This window comes from Primulina eburnea, chromosome 9, assembly GCF_022965805.1.
Source record: "Primulina eburnea isolate SZY01 chromosome 9, ASM2296580v1, whole genome shotgun sequence".
In the NCBI taxonomy this organism is placed as follows: Eukaryota; Viridiplantae; Streptophyta; class Magnoliopsida; order Lamiales; family Gesneriaceae; genus Primulina; species Primulina eburnea.
This window is the reverse complement of record NC_133109.1, coordinates 26,506,368-26,525,967: the sequence shown is the minus strand read 5'-3', so window position 1 is coordinate 26,525,967 and position 19,600 is coordinate 26,506,368. Positions and strand designations below refer to the sequence as shown.

General features: G+C 39.7%; 1 protein-coding gene and 1 non-coding gene across 5 annotated transcripts; both read right to left on the bottom strand.

Moving 5' to 3' along the window:
* Positions 1-23: 23 nt before the first annotated feature.
* Positions 24-18,672, bottom strand: LOC140841400 (E3 ubiquitin ligase BIG BROTHER-related-like). Of its 4 annotated transcripts, none has more exons than XM_073208786.1 (7): positions 18,362-18,672; positions 17,629-17,980; positions 17,450-17,523; positions 817-858; positions 615-736; positions 335-428; positions 24-263 (listed from the first exon to the last, which is right to left on the bottom strand). In XM_073208786.1, exons 1-7 carry the CDS (start codon positions 18,542-18,544, stop codon positions 216-218), a joined length of 915 nt encoding a protein of 304 aa, XP_073064887.1. In that variant the 5' UTR covers positions 18,545-18,672; the 3' UTR covers positions 24-215. The 4 variants fall into 4 exon arrangements, with proteins under 4 accessions (XP_073064887.1, XP_073064888.1, XP_073064890.1 ...); XM_073208787.1 differs by having other exon boundaries at positions 335-443; positions 17,450-17,508; XM_073208789.1 differs by having other exon boundaries at positions 335-443; positions 17,450-17,505; positions 18,362-18,671.
* On the bottom strand, positions 10,610-10,715 carry LOC140842186 (small nucleolar RNA R71). The gene has a single exon (XR_012120319.1). It is a non-coding gene; the product is annotated as a small nucleolar RNA R71 (small nucleolar RNA).
* Positions 18,673-19,600: the final 928 nt, after the last annotated feature.

The window sequence follows — 19,600 nt, the reverse complement described above, 5'->3', positions numbered from 1 at the left end:
AACAGTTGCCAGCAGAACAAATAAATTAACAGAGAAATAACAATTTTAAATATTGCCGGAAAGTCTCAGGAATATAATATATATGCCAAGGAAAAACACATTAGCAAAGCAAGCCCCAATATAATATGACTACTATTGTACATTTAGGCAGAACAAAAAATGGAAGCAGAAATGTTGTCGATACAGATAGCATTCAATAGGCGAAACATTATGTTTTAGCTTTTCCCAGAAGTGGAGACTTCAGTACTGCACACAGGACAAACCTACACAAACCCATAATGCATCCATTATTATTTCTCAAGGCTCTACATTCCCGCGCTAAGAATAGTCATACCTTATTTATTTTTAGCCAATTGTTAATACATTCTGCATGGTAAGAGTGTTTGCAAGAAAGAACAGTCAACGTTTCGCCATCCTCGTAGTCCAACCTACATATAACACAGCTGAAGCAAATGGGTATATAGTTGTGTCAGTTTATTGCCTTCATACAACGACCTAATACAATTTCTTTATCTACATCATAAATTTATTTTTACTTCGTATTCTTTGGTTTTTTTGGAAGGCCGGGAGGGGAAAACAAGAATTTACACCAAAACAAGAATGTGTTTACTTACGAATCACTGATTCCTGCTTGATCGCCCTGAGATTTATAGTTGACAGAAGGTAAGGAGGCAATTGTATCAACAGAAAGTCCCCTACTTTCTGTTCCAACGACTTCGCCCAGGGCAAGTAACTCCTGTACCACAAAGTCACTTTCAAATTCAAAGTAAAATTATTCAGAGAAGAACCAGAACCCAAGTTTGCAACTAGAGTTACCTCGTATGACAGCTCATCTGGATCCACCTCATCCCATGCATCCTAAAAATTTATCAACAATGTCAAGTACAACCCCAAAATATATAGACAAGTCTCAATTGCATGTTGCTACAACGTAAATGAAATGAATATTGATAATTCACAAGCCAGTGCAGAAAGTAATAAACCACCCACAAAACACCAAAATTGGAAATATCAAAACACTGGTTCAGAGTTTGTATCTATAGACAGGGATTTTGTGTATCAAGATCCTAGTGTGTGAATGCTTTGGAGGCATGCACGATCTTTGTAATTTCATATGAAAAAACAATCAGTACAAATCCTGAGGCAAGATGATCAGTTGGAGAGATTTTGTCTCTATTGGTGAGTAGGAAACGTGATTGAATTTTGGAGAGTTTAGCCGATCCATCCCAGCCAAATTTCTCTCAATTACAGCAGTGGGATAATGAAATTGGATAAGTACACTAAAAATAAGTTAAAGTCGTCCGTAATTAGTTGAATTTCCAGGTTTCCTAGTATCGAGAAGGCATTTTCGCCCTTAAAAAGTTTAGGATACAAAAGTACAAAAATAATTCCATATTTGATCTTTTGATGACTTGATGTTTTAGAAATCTTCTGGCCAAATTTTAACGTCTTTAAATGTGTTGGAGTTATCCATGGCCACAAGATTAGATCATGAAAGACGAGATCTTTTCCTTCTTCATGACCAAATTAGGGGTCTGCAAATGAAAGAGATCATTCATTCATTTGGTGAAACAACCTAATAAGAAAACGGAGTAGGGGTATGTTTAAATTCATTTTCTGGCCTTTTTTACCATTTCCAGAGAATAAACCAAACATTAAACTATTTTCTACTCCCAAAACATATTTTCAATGCTTTCACATCATGCAACAGAATCATTACTCTTAATTTACCTCTTCAACGCTCCTAAAATATTATATTATCACCTTCTATTCTAGTCATATAAACTATGATTAAAATTTAAAAAATATCCCAGACACCATTAACACAATATGCATCTTATTATATGGAATCACTAACCAATATATTCATTCTTACATGGTGTGATACCTATTGTAAATGTCTCCTTCAGAAAATAAAACCAACCATACAAACAGTCTCCAATTCATTTATGGGAATTATTTTCAAGAATATTTTCCATATGATAGAAAACAATTCTAAACATGCCTTATTTTTTCTACTTCTTGTTGCCCACTCCTTTAAGTGTTCTTGTATCACATTTATGAATTTTTGCACTTAATTAAAGCCTCTTTGAAAAATTAGAACTTCTTGTCCGTCACCAAGGTACCCTGTAGAATTTTCTTGGTTAGCAGACCCTAAATGCCAAGGCTACATGTGGTGGTTTGATACATAGTTGTCAAAGGCGAGCGTCTCTCGCCCCAGGTGAGCGCCTGGGCTTGCCTTAGTGAATCGCTGTGACCCCAGGCGCAGGGTCCTCACTTGGCGGCGCCTCTCGCCTTAGGCGAGTAAGGCAAGAGGCGCCGCCAGGTGAGGACCCTGCGCTAAGGCGAGTAAGGCAAGAGGCGCCACCAGGTGAGGACCCTGCGCTTGGGGTCGCAGCGATTCACTAAGGCAAGCCCAGGCGCGCACTTGGACTAGCCTTGTAAGTTCACTCAGGCGTGCTTAAAGCACACCTTTAGTGAATTTTTTTAATTACTTGTTTAAAACAAAAAGCTCAAACCCAAACGCTAACAGCCCAACGCTGGAATTAGAAGAAGAGACCGATAAATAAAACAACGAGGTGAGGACATCTACATCTAAAACAACCAGAAAAAACTGATTTCACATCTTTTGGATAAAGGGAAAGAAGAAATTGATGATAATCAAGAAAATTATGAAGACCAAGAAGAATACAAGCCCGAAAGTTCTTGGGACTCTGATGATTCGATGGAAGAAGATAACTTGATTTTGATAATTGAAGAATTTTAATCATGTTACTAATTACTATGACTTAGTAATTATTTTTTGTTTTGAGTGATATTGTGACTTAATTATTTCATATTTTAATATATTTATTATAACATAAATATGTTTTTTTTAAAATTAAAAAATGTGCGCTTTACTTTGGTAAGGCGTCAGGTTCCATGGCTCTTGTGCACCTCGGTGCGCCTTGCGCCCTTGACAATTATGGTTTGATACTACCATTTCCTGCAGCTTGTTCCAAGACCCTGGTCACAAATAATATAATCCTTTGTTCTATGCCCTTTGACTCATTTATTCTCATGCAAATGTTTCTGTTAAAGCAATTAGTGATCGTATTTATGGAATAGATTTTAAATTCTACAACATAGCAATCCCAGTATCACGAGAAGCTCAGCATCTCCCATTTTTCCATCTTCTTAACAAAACTAAACACGTGTAACGAGTCTATAAAACTGCTACATAGTGATATGTGTGATTTTTACGTGTTTCATTGCATTAGTTTGTGTGTGTTTGCATTGTGCATGCGTACATTTCGTTAAATTTTGTTCATTTTAGAGTAAACATTTGCATGTGATCGTGTCTCACTTAGATGTGACGAAATTGCAGGAAAAAATGACCGGAAAAACAAAATCGGAGCCAAGTGCCAAGTCAAGAAAGTAATGTGCAGAAGAGTTGGCGCTCGGGCGGTGAAATTGTACCGCCCGAGCGCGAGAGGTTAAATGCCAAGGAGAATTCCAGAGAGATCGGTGCTCGAGCGGTTGTTTTCTACCGCTCGAGCTCGACCCGGGATCCAAAAAGAGAAAAGTTACAGAAGATTGGCGTCGAGCGGTAATTCCCTACCGCCCGAGCGCGAGAAGCCGCATTCCCCAAGTGCTTTACAGAGAGTGTGGCGCTCGAGCGGTAATATTCTACCGCCCGAGCGCCACCTATTTTTGGAAAATATATTTGCCGATTCCTTACCTTAGTGGAAAAAGGGGAGATGAGAGGGGGATGATTATTGCACGAAATAGAGGGGATTCAGACTTCATAAAAAGGCGGCTCGGAGCTTGGGAGAGATTTTGGCGCTTGGATTGAAGATTTGAGGATTTCCGGGCACCGTTCTTCGCGTTTTTCGTCAATTCTAGTATTTCTAATTTAGTTTTCATCTTTAAACATTGTTTTGTTGATTTCTCTCATGAATTTTAGTAGCTAGACCCTTAATATTTGTTGGGATTTAAGGGGAGCCTACCCCAAACTTTGATTTGAATTAATTTATATTCGATTGTTGCGTTATTCTTGATTATACTATTGTTTTATTGTGTTGTTAGAGCGTAGCTAACTTTAACAACGTTCTTATATTGCGAGTGAGTTCGAGAGAATAACATGTGATAAGAACGAGTAGTATAATCCGTGGATCTACAATTTACATAGATATATTAAATTGGATACGCGCCGATAGTCATAGTCCTTAGGGTCGAAAACTAGGGGATTTCATAAATCGAAATGCGATTCACTCTTGATAAATAATTAAAGACATTTAATTACTTCATTGAGTCGAATTAGTTTGGCATAGCTCGAGAGAGTGTGTTCAATTGAATAGGAAATCCTGTCGGAAGCATATAATCACTATCGAACGAATTAATTAATTAACGCGGGGTAGGTGAACCGAAATTCCCAACAAATTCATTTCTCATTGAATTTTACTCAACATTTTAGATATTAATTCTCATTCATTACTTATTAAATCATTTTATTTGCATCTTTCTTTGAGCATAGTAGTATTAATCACTCAATCAAATTTTCGTTGCTAAAGATCTAATAACTGAAAAGAATAATTGTTAAATACAGTCCTCAGTGGAACGATACTCGTACTCACATACATTATACTATTACTTAACAGTTAACATCGTTCACTTGCGATTAATTTTGAGCATACAAAATCATATTTTTATTGAGGATTCCATAGTGCAAGTTTTGCTCGATCAAGTTTTTGGCGCCGTTGCCGGGGACTGTTAATCTACAATTTTATTTTTAGTTATTTTCTTTAGCATTACTTTATTTCCCTTGAGCTAACACCCCATATTTTTATTCCAGATATCTTGTCTAGTGCATGCCAAAGTCACTTGACGTGGAGCTTGAGTTTGATCCTGAAATTGAAAGAACTTTCCGCAGGCGAAGACAACAACAGAGACTTAAAGAATTGATGGAGAGAAACGAGCAAGAACGTGAGGAGGAACAGCGTGAAAATAGACAAGTTGAGATACCACGCCGCATACCGATGCTGGAGTATGCCCAACCTTCTTTGGATGGAGCACGCCCCAGTATTGTGAGGCCTATGGTGCGAGCAAACCAGTTCGAAATCAAACCAGCTATAATTCAGATGATTCAGAACACAGTCCAGTTTGGAGGATCTGCAGTAGATGACCCAAACACGCACATCGCAGATTTTCTTGAAATTTGCGATACCTTTAAATTCAATGGAGTTTCTGATGATGCTGTTAGGTTGCGTTTGTTTCCTTTCTCTTTACGTGATAAAGCTAAAGCATGGTTAAATTGTTTGCCTGTAGGTTCGATCACTACATGGGAAGACATGGCGAAAGCATTTCTCATTAAATATTTTTTTTGTTTTTTGATGAGAAACATAAATATTATTAATAATTATTGTTATTTAAACATTACAAGTAGTGGACTAGCAATCCACTGTAGCCAAATGAAAGCTCTAATTTTAACAATACACATAGGACCAATCTCTTAAAATGTCAAAAGTAGAGACTCCATAAAAGTTCTTATCCGCTCGAATCCAATTGGCTAAAGTGAACTTGATTTTCCCCCAGATATCTTCCGTTGTTTCTTCTATTTCTTGAAAAATTCTTCTATTTCTCTCCAACCATATTTCCCATGTTACGCCGTGGATCACCATTCTCCAGAAAATCTTTCCTTTCTTACCGAGCATATTGCCAAGATCTGTACTGTACAAGTCATTAATTGTCCTCGGCACAACCCAAAACAGTTTCAATTCCACCAAAGCCTTGGCCCACAATGCATGAGTGAATTTGCAGTGAATGAACAAATGATCTTGTGTTTCCACCTCCTGACAACACAACACACACCAGTTTGGGCAAAGAGAACAATTAGGATATGTCTTCTGCATCACCTCAGATGTCGGTAATTTAGCAAGGATTGCCGTCCATGAGAATATCTGAATCTTTGAAGGAATAGGCACTTTCCAAATGATATTGAAAAATTTGAACTCTTGGGCCCCATTCTCTCTTCTGAAAAAAGATTGGAAAAAAGATTTGACCGAGAATATCCCAGATGGATCCCCCTCCCACTGCTGAAAATCATCAACCCCCTCCACTAATCTCACCCCATGTAGAATGTTAAATATTGAGGATAGTTGCGAGACCTCCTCCTCTCGGAGTGATCGACGGAGATGAAGGTCCCAAGAAAAAACATTTGTGGAACAATCAAGGTGAGCAAAATAAGAGATAGGTAAATTATGTGCCAATGAAACACGAAACAAAGCTGGGAACAAGTCCCGGAAAGAAGAGACTCCCAACCAAATATCCTCCCAAAATCTTATTGTATTCCCCCCTCGAACCACTACTCTCACTAATCGGTGATAAGCCGGGTATGTTTTAGAAATGAACTTCCACGGACATCTAAAAGTCACATTCTTAGCCAACCCCGTATCCCATCCATTTTCTTGCATCCCATACTTGCTTCTTATTATTCTTTCCCACAACGCCTCATTTTCAACATTAAACCTCTACCACCATTTCCCCATTAAAGCTATATTTCGTAAGCAAATATTCCCAATGCCCAGCCCTCCTTGTGGCTTCGGCCTACAAACTTTCTCCCACCTAACCATATGACAATGAGAATCACCCTCGTTCCCATCCCACAAAAAATCCCTCATTACCTTTTCCATCGCCCCCGCTATTCCTTTTGGTACCTTGAAAAGAGACAAAAAGTATATAGGCAATGCAGTGAACACCGCGGCAATCAATGTGAGTCTACCTCCCTTAGACAAGAAAGCTTTTTTCCACGATGCCAATCTGTGTTTCATTTTAGTGATTATAGGTTCCCAAAAAGACGCTTGTAATGGGTTACCACCGAGAGGGACTCCCAAATATTTTATGGGCCATTGTTCCCTGCGACAACCAATTTCCCTTGCCATATTTTCCCCAACTACTTCATCTTGTTTAATTCCCAGCAAAGCACTTTTATCCCAGTTGATCCTCAAGCCCGACATATCACAAAACGCTTTCAAAATTCTCACCAGAAATCCCAAGTGATCTTCACTTTTGACGAAAAACAGTGTATCGTCCGCAAACTGTATATGAGACACTTCCACTTTTTCTCTCCCTACTTCGACTCCACTGATGAATTTCTTTTCTTTTGCTGTGTCAACTAATCTGCCCAAAACATCCACAACCATGTTGAACAAAAAAGGTGATAAAGGATCTCCTTGTCTAAGTCCCTTGAATGCTTTAAATTTCCCCCTTGGTCTCCCGTTAATCATGATTGAGAACGATACATTAGATACACAACCTCTCATCCATCCTCTCCACCTTTCCCCGAATCCCTTCATTTTTAAGACGAAATCCAAAAAATCCCATTCAACATTGTCATATGCTTTTTCAAAATCAATTTTCAAAACCCATCCTTTTTTATCTTTCTTCCTCCCTTCTTCCACCAGCTCATTCGCAATCAAACAACAGTCCAAAATGTGCTTCCCCTCAATAAATGCATTTTGAGATTCTGACAAAGTATGTGACAACACCTTTTTCATCCTTGTAGCCAAAACTTTTGCAATAATCTTGTACAAGCTCGTAGTGAGGCTAATTGGCCTGAAATCTCTTACCTTTAACGAGTCATGCTTCTTAGGTATCAAACATATATACGTTTCATTGGTCAACCCATTAATGATGCCCCCTTCGTGAAATTCTGTGAATACCTTGGTTAAATCTCCTTTAAGTACCTCCCAACAATCCTGGTAGACCGCCATGGTATAACCATCGGGCCCCGGTGCTTTACTCCTATCACAATCAAACACCGCCTTCTTGATCTCATCTTCACAGAAAGGTTTTTCAAGCTGTTCCTTCATATCATCGTCAATAGGTGACCATTCCACGCCTTGAATCCCAAATCTTTCCACATCTGCCTTGTTGTACAGTTTCTGAAAATAATCAACAATGAACCGAATTATTTGATCCCCATCCTCTATGATTCCTCCATCATCCATTTCCAACTTTGTAATCATTGCCTTTGTTTTTCGGTGGTTCAACAATGAATGGAAGAATTTGGTGTTGCGATCACCCTGTCTTAACCATTTAATCTTTGCTTTTTGATAGAGCATTCTGTTTCGCCGGCACACCAATTCTTCCAATTCCCATTTTAACTTACTTTTTTCAGCCACGTCTTCCGCATTTTCCCTCCCCTCACTTTCCTTTTCGTCCAATCTCCCAATTTTGTTTATCATTTCTGCTTCCCTCATGTCAATCCTCCCAAACTCCTCCTCATTCCATGTTTTGATCGTCTCTTTAATGTTCCTAAGTTTTCTCATAAACTTGTAACCCTCCCATCCTTGGACTTGTGTGCTATTCCACCACATAGAAAATTTATCCTTGAAACCGTTATTTTGCAACCACATGTTCTCAAATCTGAACGGACAGGGCCCCCATTTAATTTTCTGTGTTCCCAAGACAATTGGAAAATGATCCGAAGTAATGCGAGGTAAAACAATTTGCTTATAATGTGGAAATAATTCCACCCACCCTCCCAACAACAAAAACCTGTCTAACCTGCTGCATATAGGATTTGTCCTCATATTTGACCAAGTAAATTTAGCATTCATCAGAGGTGGGTCACACAAATCTAGCTCCTGTATCAACATATCAAAACAAGCCATACTTGTTGTTTGTGATCGGCTGTTAATTTTCTCACTCAGAAATCTCACAACATTGAAATCCCCTCCCAAACACCACCTATCCCCACACAAAACTCGCAATCCCGCCAACTCATCCCAAAATCTATTCCGCAATGTTGCTGTGCACGGTCCATAAACAGCCGTGAACCACCAGCTGTTTGATTCATTATTTTTATCTATGCAGACCGAAACCGTGTATTCCCCAATCATATTATCAGTGATGGATACCACCCTCGGATCCCACATAACCAAAATCCCCCCCGCTGATCCAATAGAACGTAAATGAACGCAATCAACAAACCTTGTTTTCCACACACTGGATATAAATTTTCTATCAATCACTTCCTATCAATCACTGGAATAGAAAAGGTATTAGAAGAACAGGTTCAAGTCCAAGACAAAGCAAAGGAATACAGCACTACTACGATTGTTCAAGGGATAAAAGTCTTTGTGGGCAAAAAAAAGGATGGTGAAACGACTTCAAGCAAGGATGGAAGTAAAGGTCCTAAAGTGGTGGGATCAGAACCAATGAGAGGAAGCAAACATATCAGAATACTCAAAAGGGTGAGTCCAGCTTTCGAAAGTCAATGTTGATGTCAGTGTTGATGTCACTCCTCCAGATTTCGAAATCACTGTCCTATATTCGAAGTCAACTATCCCCCACACTTTTGAAATCACTGTCTTATTTTCCCTTTCAATGCAAACAAAGCAATGTGACGTCACTCCTCCAGATTTCGAAAGCATCTCTTGATTTTCAGATAAAACTCGAAATCTTCTCCACTATTCGGCCACCACATTGCTTTGTTTGCATTGAAAGGGAAAATCTCTATCTTCTTGGCAACCGCTTTACCAATGGCTGATTTTACCATCTCCCATGAAATATTAACACATTCCTTCGTGACTACCAAAGCTTTGTTCCACTCTTTGGTCAAGCAGTGGCGGAATTCTCTGTGGGCATCAATGTTCCCTGAATCAGTAGGTTTTGACTGAATCTTCCCACCAAACAAAGATTGTCGATGTTGTTGGTTGATCTTCACTGTTCCGTTGAGCTTACTGTTGTTCAAGATTCTTTCAATATAATACACCAAACATTTCCAGCCCTCCTCATATCTTCCACTTGGAATAACAATTCGCTGCTTCTTACTGGATCGCTCAAATTTTGACACCTCAATGTAGCTCCCCCGCCTGTTCACAAACTTTTGCACGGAAACAACTACATCCCCCCTTCTGAATCTGTTAAAGGTATTTTGAGATTTAGGGTTTGTGATGTGATCCCCCATAATTTTCCTCATCCAATAAGCACTGTCACGGTCAATATCCAGCATATAGCTCGCATTACGAGTTCTCTCTGTGATATTAATGAAGTCTCCCCTTCTGCCCAGTGAGATTAGAAATAATTTTTGCTCTATTCTAACCTCCTCCACTGTCTGAGCAAAATGGTAATTGCTAGTCTTCCTTGGTAACATCTCTGATGATGGAGAAAGTTTGAATATTCAAATTTGTTACAATTTTCGGGCCAATAGCTGAATGGACGAGTGAGAATCGTCGTAAGACTAAATGGTGAATGACAACGGGAATAGTAGACTAAGTTGGACAATGGTCGGAAATGGTTGTTGGTGGACGGCGGAGTAATGCGAAAGTCAGCGGATTACTACGTCGTATTATAACAGCCCAGTAACCGCAAATTAGGGCAAGGCATTTTGGTAAAAGGACAGAAAAAATACGAGAATAAACTTCGCCGGCGGCCGACGGCCGTCGCCGGTGATTGGGGAAAAAGTGTGGCCAACAAGACTCAGTAGATGGAAAGGCTGGTGGGGAGAAGGAAGGAACCGGTAGTTTGAACGATGTAGAGGGAAGGGAGCATTTTCAAATTTTTCTCTCTCTAACTTTCCTCTAAATATTCCTCATTAAATATTTTCCTCCATCAAAGACCATGAAACTGCGGGCAGACATTACAACATTTGCTCAATTCGATCAGGAGTCTTTATATGAGGTATGGGAACGCTTCAAGGATCTACTACGAAGATGCCCACATCACGAATTACCACTTGGGTTAGTCGTTCAAACATTTTATTATGGTTTGCTTACTCCTAACCGTACTATGATAGATGTTGCTGCTTGCGGAAACTTGTTGAGAAAAACTACGGAAGAAGGATATGAGTTGTTGGAGGAGATGGCTGCTAGCAGCTATCACCCTCAATCAGAAAGAAACAACCAGCGGAAGAGTGCAGGAGTTCACCAGGTAACTGATTTTTCTGCTATTACTGCACAACTTGATGCTTTAAACAGGAAACTAGACAGCTTGAATGTGGGTGGCACGGCGATGCGTCTTCAAGAGATATTCTATGAAAAATGTGGAGGAGAACACTATGTGAAAGACTGTCAAGATGACAATCCATTTTATGTACAAGAAGGGGCACCAATAAATCAAGTGGGAGTCCAGAACCGCCCAAGGAATAACCCTTATTCGAACACATACAATCCGGGATGGAGGCAACATCCCAACTTCTCATGGGGTGGCCAAAACAGTCAGAATCGACCACAGGGAGGACAGCCATATGGAAAACAACCGATGTACAGATCTGATCCTCCTAGAGAAGAAAAGTCCAACTTGGAGCAAATGATGTCTAAGTTTATTTCATCCACTGAAACTAGACTTCAAAACCAAGATGCATCGATAAAAGGGCTCGAGAATCAAATTGGACAATTGGCAAAGATGATAGCAAGTAGAGAGCCGGACACCTTGCCAAGTAACACCGAGACCAATCCAAAAGAGCAAGTGAAGGCCATTGAGTTGAAGAGCGGGAAAATTTTAGAGTCGAAAGGAAAAGAAAAAAATCAAATGCCGGATGAACTGACTGAGACATCCAAAGATAAGTCTTCTAACTCTACACCAGCACCCTCTGCACAACCAAAAATTGTTATACCTCATTCTTTTCCTGCAGCATTGAAAAAAGCAAAACTAGATGCACAATTCGGTAAGTTTCTTGAGGTATTTAAAAAATTGCATATCAATATTCCCTTTGCCGATGTTTTAATGCAAATGCCTAGTTATGCTAAATTTTTGAGGGACATATTAGCTAATAAGAGAAAGTTGGAGGATCACATGACAGTAAACTTAACTGAAAATTGCTCCGCTTTGGTGCAAAACAAAATCCCACTGAAACTAAAAGACCCAGGGAGTTTCTCTATTCCTTGCATGATTGGTGATGTTTTTCACAAAGCTTTGTGTGATCTTGGTGCAAGTATTAATCTTATGCCTTTGTCTGTGTTTAGGAAACTTGGGTTGGGGGAACCTAAGCCAACGAGGATGTCTTTACAGCTGGCAGACAGATCTGTCAAGTATCCACGGTGAGTTATTGAGGATGTGCTAGTGAAAATAGATAAGTTTATTTTTCCTGCTGATTTCGTGGTGCTAGACATGGAGGAGGATATGGAGATGCCTTTGATTTTGGGGAGACCATTCCTTGCAACTGGCAAGGTCCTGATTGATGTTCAAGAAGGGAAGTTGAGATTGAGAGTGGGGGAGGAAGAGATTACTTTTGATGTCTTTAATGCACTTAAGCACACTTTGCATTCTGATAGTTGTTTTAGAATTGATGCTTTTGATCCCCTTGTGTCTAACTATGTGCAGGATGCTCTTAGGGATCCTTTGGAGGCCGCTATCACTACTGAATTGGGAGAAGAGGAATTGGACGAAGAAAAAGCTGAAATAGTGGCATACTTTAATGCCAACCATCCATGGAGAAAGCCAATGAGGATGAGGTTAGAGGATTTGGGAGATCGAAAAGACTTGATCCCACAGAAGTCAAGCCTGGATGAGCCACCGACACTCGAGCTCAAACCACTGCCTCCACACCTAAAGTACGTATACCTAGGTGAACGACGTTTGCTTCAACTAGATCAGTTGGAGGAACTCCGGAACCAGGCATATGATCTTGCACTGTCATACAAGGAGAAGACGAAGAAAGCCCATGACAAGCGGACCATTGAGAGGGAATTCAAGGAAGGTGACACTATCCTCCTCTACAACTCCCGACTGCGACTGTTTCCTGAAAAATTGAAGTCGCGATGGTCTGGACCATTTGTGATTTCGAAAGTATACCCCAGCGACTGAAGCACTACATGGGTGGCACAGTTGAGCCGCAACTTGGAATCATCCGGTTCCAAGACAATTCAAACTGAGACCGGCCGACAGTCTAGCTCTCGAATGTAAATTGAGAACTATCTTTCTTTCCCTTTCTCTTGCAATTTATTTGATTTTTCTTTCTTGTCAGTATGTTTTATTTTATTTTATTTTTTTAGTTGTGTAAAAAGAAAAAAAAAATTAAAAAAAATAAAAATTTAAACAAGTTTGGGCAGAGAGCTTGGCGCTCGAGCGGTAATTTTATACCGCCCGAGCGCGAATGCTTACCTCGGGTTAAAAATTCCAGAGAGGCTGGCGCTCGAGCGGTAGTTCTCTACCGCTCGAGCGCGACTGCAATTAAAACGCGAGAACCCCTTTCCCCTCTTCATTCTGCGAAATTCTTCCCCCAAATCCCTAACTCTAAATTCACCCCCTCTTTCGATTTCCTTGTGCAGGCACGTCAATCTCCACTTCATTCTCCGGCAACAAGGCGCAATCCTCCTTAAGAAGCAAGAACACCCCTCTCCGGTCACCCACCATCTCCATCTTCAAACACCATGGCTCCCAAGAAACAAAGAGGTAACCCCGGTTCCTCTACTTCCTCTTCTTCGTTTGATAGAACACGCTTTGTAAGTGCGACGGCTCGGGATAGATATAATCATGCAAAGATTCACAGAAACCCCATTCCCGAAAGGGGATTTCGTCGCCAATTTGAGGATAGGTATTTAGAGCCCATTGTGGACTTGGATCGAAGAGGATGGGGAAAATTTAGTGAGCAACCTCAAGCGGCAGTGGTGTCGGTAGTCAGGGAATTCTATGCGAATGCTTGTGAGCGAACTGATGGTAGGGCGTTTGTTAGAGGCAAGCTTGTGCCGTTTGATTCAGCTACGATCAACGCCCTCTTAGAAACAGCAGAGGTTGACGACTCCAACTTCCAGGCGTTGGTGGCTGATCCCAACTACACTTTGATTATCGAGACTTTATGCTATCCAGGTGCGATGTGGAAACCGTTGGGCGGACCGCCAAGCTGTTTTGACGAGAAATACTTGAAAGCTGAAGTTGCCTTGTGGTATTTGTTTGTGGCCCGAAGGATGATGACAGTCTCGCATAAGAGCGAGGTGCAAAAGGAACGAGCTGTGCTACTTTTTGCTTTGACCCAAGGATACGACATAAATATGGGCAGACTTATAGCTTCTCAGATCACGTTGAGTGCTCACAACAGCCACATCGGGTTTTTCTTTCCGACGATCATATCCGAACTCGAGTAGATAATCAAAGAGTTGTACGTATTCTTATAGTTGTACGCATCTACTCGAGTTAATGCTCCCGGTTGGTCGTTGTACGTATTCTTATTTGTTTGCGTTCGTATTAACTCGAGTAGATAATCAAAGAGTACCTCAAATCCTCTTGTCATCAGTGGACTCCCCTGATCAAGGCTCCTCGTCATCGTGCTCCGGCGGTGGCACTCCTGCCGCATCCCCCTGATGAAGGTAGTCGTACTGAAATTGGTAGGGAGGAATGAACGACTGTTGTGGTGGTATTGCTCCCGGGTCCATGCATCCGTGGATGAGCATGGTTCGCATCATGGAGTCTAGATGAGTGAATTGTGACTGAAAATTGATGTTGACCTGCTGTTGATGAGCCATGTAGGCTAGACTCTCGTCCATTTTGTCGGTCTGAGTGCGTCTGCGGGGCTGTGGGCGACGAGAGACAGCAGCGCTGGATCCACCGGCTTCTTCCGCCTGAGTGGGGAAGTCCACCCGTCGTTTTGCCCTTTTTCGCTGTTCATCCTCCTGACAAATTGGCTTCATCGGTTGAAGCCACTCTTCGTCGTCCCGGAAATGTACCCCAGCCCGTGCACACATTTCGGATATGATCGTCGGAAAAAAAATCCTGATGTGGCTGTTGTGAGCACTCAACATGATCTGAGAAGCTATAAGTCTGCCCACATTTATGTCGTATCCTTGGGTCAAAGCAAAAAGTAGCACAACTCGTTCCTTTTGCACCTCTCTCTTATGCGAGACCGGCATCATCCTTCGGGCCACAAACAAATACCACATGGCAACTTCAGCTTTCAAGTATTTCTCGTCAAAACAGCTTGGTGGTCCGCCCAACGGTTTCCACATCGCACCCGGATAGCATAAAGTCTCGATAATCAAAGTGTAGTTGGGATCAGCCACCAACACCTGGAAGTTGGAGTCGTCAACCTCTGCTGTTTCTAAGAGGGCGTTAATCGTAGCTGAATCAAACGGCACAAGCTTGCCTCTAACAAACGCCCTACCATCAGTTCGCTCATAAGCATTCGCATAGAATTCCCTGACTACCGACACCACTGCCGCTTGAGGTTGCTCACTAAATTTTCCCCATCCTCTTCGATCCAAGTTCACAATGGGCTCTAAATACCTATCCTCAAATTGGCGACAAAATCCCCTTTCGGGAATGGGGTTTCTGTGAATCTTTGCATGAATATATCTATCCCGAGCCGCCGCACTTACAAAGCGTGTTCTATCAAACGAATAAGAGGAAGTAGAGGAACCGGGGCTACCTCTTTGTTTCTTGGGAGCCATGGTGTTTGAAGATGGAGATGGTGGGTGACCGGAGAGGGGTGTTCTTGCTTCTTAAGGAGGATTGCGCCTTGTTGCCGGAGAATGAAGTGGAGATTGACGTGCCTGCACAAGGAAATCGAAAGAGGGGGGTGAGTTTAGATTTAGGGATTTGGGGGAAGAATTTCGCAGAATGAAGAGGGGAAAGGGGTTCTCGCGTTTTAATTGCAGTCGCGCTCGAGCGGTAGAATGAAGAGGGGAAAGGGGTTCTCGCGTTTTAATTTTCGCGCTCGAGCGGTAGAAAACTACCGCTCGAGCGCCAGCCTCTCTGGAATTTTTGACCCGAGGTAAGCATTCGCGCTCGGGTGGTATAAAATTACCGCTCGAGCGCCAAGCTCTCTGCCCAAACTTGTTTAAATTTTAATTTTTTTTTTTTTACATAGCATCTGTAGAAACAAATTTCTACTTCAATAAACCTAAGAAGAAATTATGGAATCAAAGATCAAATACGATAGAACTGCTGACCCCATACTATGAGCAGGAAAATCAAGTATAAAATTTGAAGGGGGGAAGGGCTCACACATGTTTTACAAACATAAAAGATAACGTGAGTTCAAGAAAGCACATCTTTGAAGTCACATGTACTGGAAAGAAAACGTGCGCTTTAAATTTTTGAATCAATAGAGGCAATGAACCATTAAAATTAAGCTACATGCTTATTTTTTTTGTTTTAGCTTCACTTCATTTTCAGAATTATAGCAGAAAAGTCGCATGCCAAAATGGATGAAAGCTAAGCACAAAATTTCAGTACAACTTGCCCATAGAATATTCAGATAAAAACTAGAGGACCTTTGAGAGATGCAAGTGACTTAAGATCAGAAAGAAGGCACAAGAAACCATAAATTTCTAGCGAACCCACTGGTTTTAGTTATATTCTTCATCTTTCATATTAAGCTGGTAACTATGTTACATGGTTACGGGTACGAGTATCGTATCGAATACGATACAGATACGGCGACACGCCAAAATTTGAAAATATAAGACACGATACGGCTAGGATACGACAATCATTAAAATAAATATAAATATTAAATATATTTATATTTATATAAATTTAGTATTGAAAAATAAAAATTATAGAGATAGATGTAATATTTCATTAATCATAATATCTTAAGTACAAAATATTAAATGCAAAATCCATCTTAAGCAAGTAAAAAGAAATCAAACATCCATATCGGTTGAATTGAGAGACGCTTGAGCAGAAATGGAATGAAAGAGATGGACAAATGTATTTAGGGATTTAAAAGCCCATCCTAATTTATTTTAAATTATTTTCCTTTTAGTCCTTTTTTAATTAACCCCTAAAACTTTTAAATATTTGCAATTTTGCCCAAACGTATCCGAAAAACGTATCCACGCCGTATCCATGGCGTGTCCTCGCCATGTCCAAAACGTATCCGGATGGTCAACCCTAAACAAAGTCAACGATACGGATTTTGAGGTATCCGACACGCGTATCCGCGTGTCGTATCCGTATCCGATAATTCAAAAAAAAATTTAAGGTATCCGTGCTACATAGGCTGGTAATTCTATGTCAAGATAATGCAACTTTTATGGCATGGTCAGCGCTTTCTAAATATTCTACAAATAATGAATTAGAGGTCTAGCAAAAGTATTCCGATGATTTCCAATATTATTTTCAGTCACACGAACGAGAAACACCAAAGCCTGAAGAATAGCTTTCCCCCCTTCTTGACCTCTCCTCTCTCACTCCATAAGTTTCTTGTCGTCTTATTATAGAATCAAGCTTTACTAATTTCCTTGAAATGAGGCTCATCAGCTCAAATCAAGGGGAAATGTGAATAAAGAAATGTGAAAGATAAGCAAAAGTTAACAAAATATATGAGATGATTGTGGAATAAATATATCAGAGTTCAATATTCGAAGAAGCAACATTTATTCAGGTCAAAAGATTTCGCCATCCAAACCTTATCAAGCAGAGCTTAGAAGAGTTCCTCAATCTACCGAATTAATGATTGATAGCAAGTGTAAAATAACTTTTGACAGTGAAAAGGTAAATAAGACAACCATGTGCATCAAGGTACCTGAGAATTGTCACCATGATCGTCGTCGTCGTCGTCGTCGTCGTCATCATCTTCTTCTTCTTCCCCAATTACCACTATTAAGTAGTTAAGAATGGAGTAAATCATCCAAAGTTCACTCAAAAAAACATATGGATAATAACACAGGAAGCAACCAAAAGATGGCCAATTTATACACTCACTGTCACTTATTCCAGCTAGAGCCAACATTCTAGCTGCCATTTCCCGTTCTTCAGCATCTTGTAAAGCTCTTGCATAGGCTTCATCACTGGAAAAAGCAGAGGGATCCAACTCAGAATTTTGGCTCCCATTTTCTACTCCTTCCTCATGATCATACATGTCAAACACATCTTCCGAATCGTCATCCAGCTCATCATCCAACTCCACGTCGGTAACATTATTATCCTCTTCACTGGCATCATCATGGTCAACATTGTCGTTGTCATCCTCTTCGTGCCCAAAACTCCCAGTTTCCCAACTTCCATAATCACTGGCATCACCACCATCCATCCTCAACATCATATACGCCCTTTCCTGTTACATGAAATACAAATTATGCTGTTTTCCAAAAAAAAAAAGGAAAAGGTACAGGTTAGCATCAAGGATAAACCTCTATGACTGCTCAGATACGTTTCAAATAAAACCAGGAAACCCTAAACGACAATCGAATCTTTGTTAACAAAAAAAAACTATATAGTAAAGAGTAAACAGAATAGAACCGTGCCGTTAAATGAATTCAATTTAAAACTTTTACAAATCTTCCAGAAGGCAAAATCTGGGTTTATCCAATTAAGTAAGAGTCATGAGCAACAAATTCTCACCCTTGAATAGATAAGAAATAAGGAAAAAATTAACGGGTAGTTAGAAACAAATTATTAACAGTAGAACGAGGAAAAAACAGAATAAAATAAAAACCTGTTCTTGAAGGGTTCGGGCGAGAGCAAGATCGGAATCGACTTGACTGAGGTCCGTAAACGGCGTTCTCCGACGCTGATTTTCACCGTCATTTCCGTTGGACGGTGGGTTATCAACAACGTTGCTAGGGTTCCGTTCTTCTCCTTCCGCGATGGCGTCGGGCTTGGCATTCGTGTTCTCCATTCTCAGAGATTTGAATTGCGGAGACGTGAAATTGGAAGTGAATTTACTTGGACTGATTCATGGGAAAATTGTAAATAAATAGTAGGAATTCTCACCATCGCAAGTTTAACATCCCCTTTATTGAGAAATCTAGCGAACGGGTACTTTTACGGAGTTTAGAAGTATAGAGTTATTAAAATTAGATTTTTATATAGTCCATAAAAATTTAGTGGTATTCAATGTAAACTTTTGTAGAATTTTAAAAAGTCACGTGGTATTCAGACTTATTTTTAAAAACTCTACAAAAGTCTATAGGTATTCAAAATGTCAATAGACTTTTAATGACTCTATGAAATTCTATTAAGTACAAGAATTATAGCCTAAAGTACAACAATAAAATGTCAACAAAAGTCTTTGATTCAACCTAAAAATTTGGATGAATATTTAATACAAACTTTCATTCTTTTTTCGTCTATTTATTTTTCCTTTTATTTGTACTTTTTAAAAACTAAAATTTAATTTTTTTTATTAATTATTATATAACATTTTATTTTTAATTATTTTTTTAATTTTAGTTAATATATCTTAAATTATTGTATAAGCAAATTCATACCTATACTATACCAAAATTTTCGGTATACCTAACCAAAACAACCTTACATTTAAAAAAAATATAATTTATTGTTTTAAAATAGTATATATTTTAAACTTTTTGTAAATTTTTTCGGTATTTCGGTATATATCAAAATTTTCAAATTGGATATCGTTACCGTACCGAAAAATTCGGTATTGTTACCGTACCGTACCGAAATCTTCGGTATACTTGAAATTCGGTAAATTCAATATTATTTTGTTACGATAATCTCGGTATACCGAAAATTCGGTATTTTTTCCAACCCCTAACAGGGCTTGTATTGGCATGTGCTATATTACACAATTTTCTTTGAAAGAAGTGTCAATTTGATGAATTTCAAATTGAACTAGATAATGAAGCTCAATTGTCTTCCTCAGCACAAGTTTATGAAGGTGACGACTTTGATCAGTTATTTAATACTCAAAAACAACAACGAGCAAATG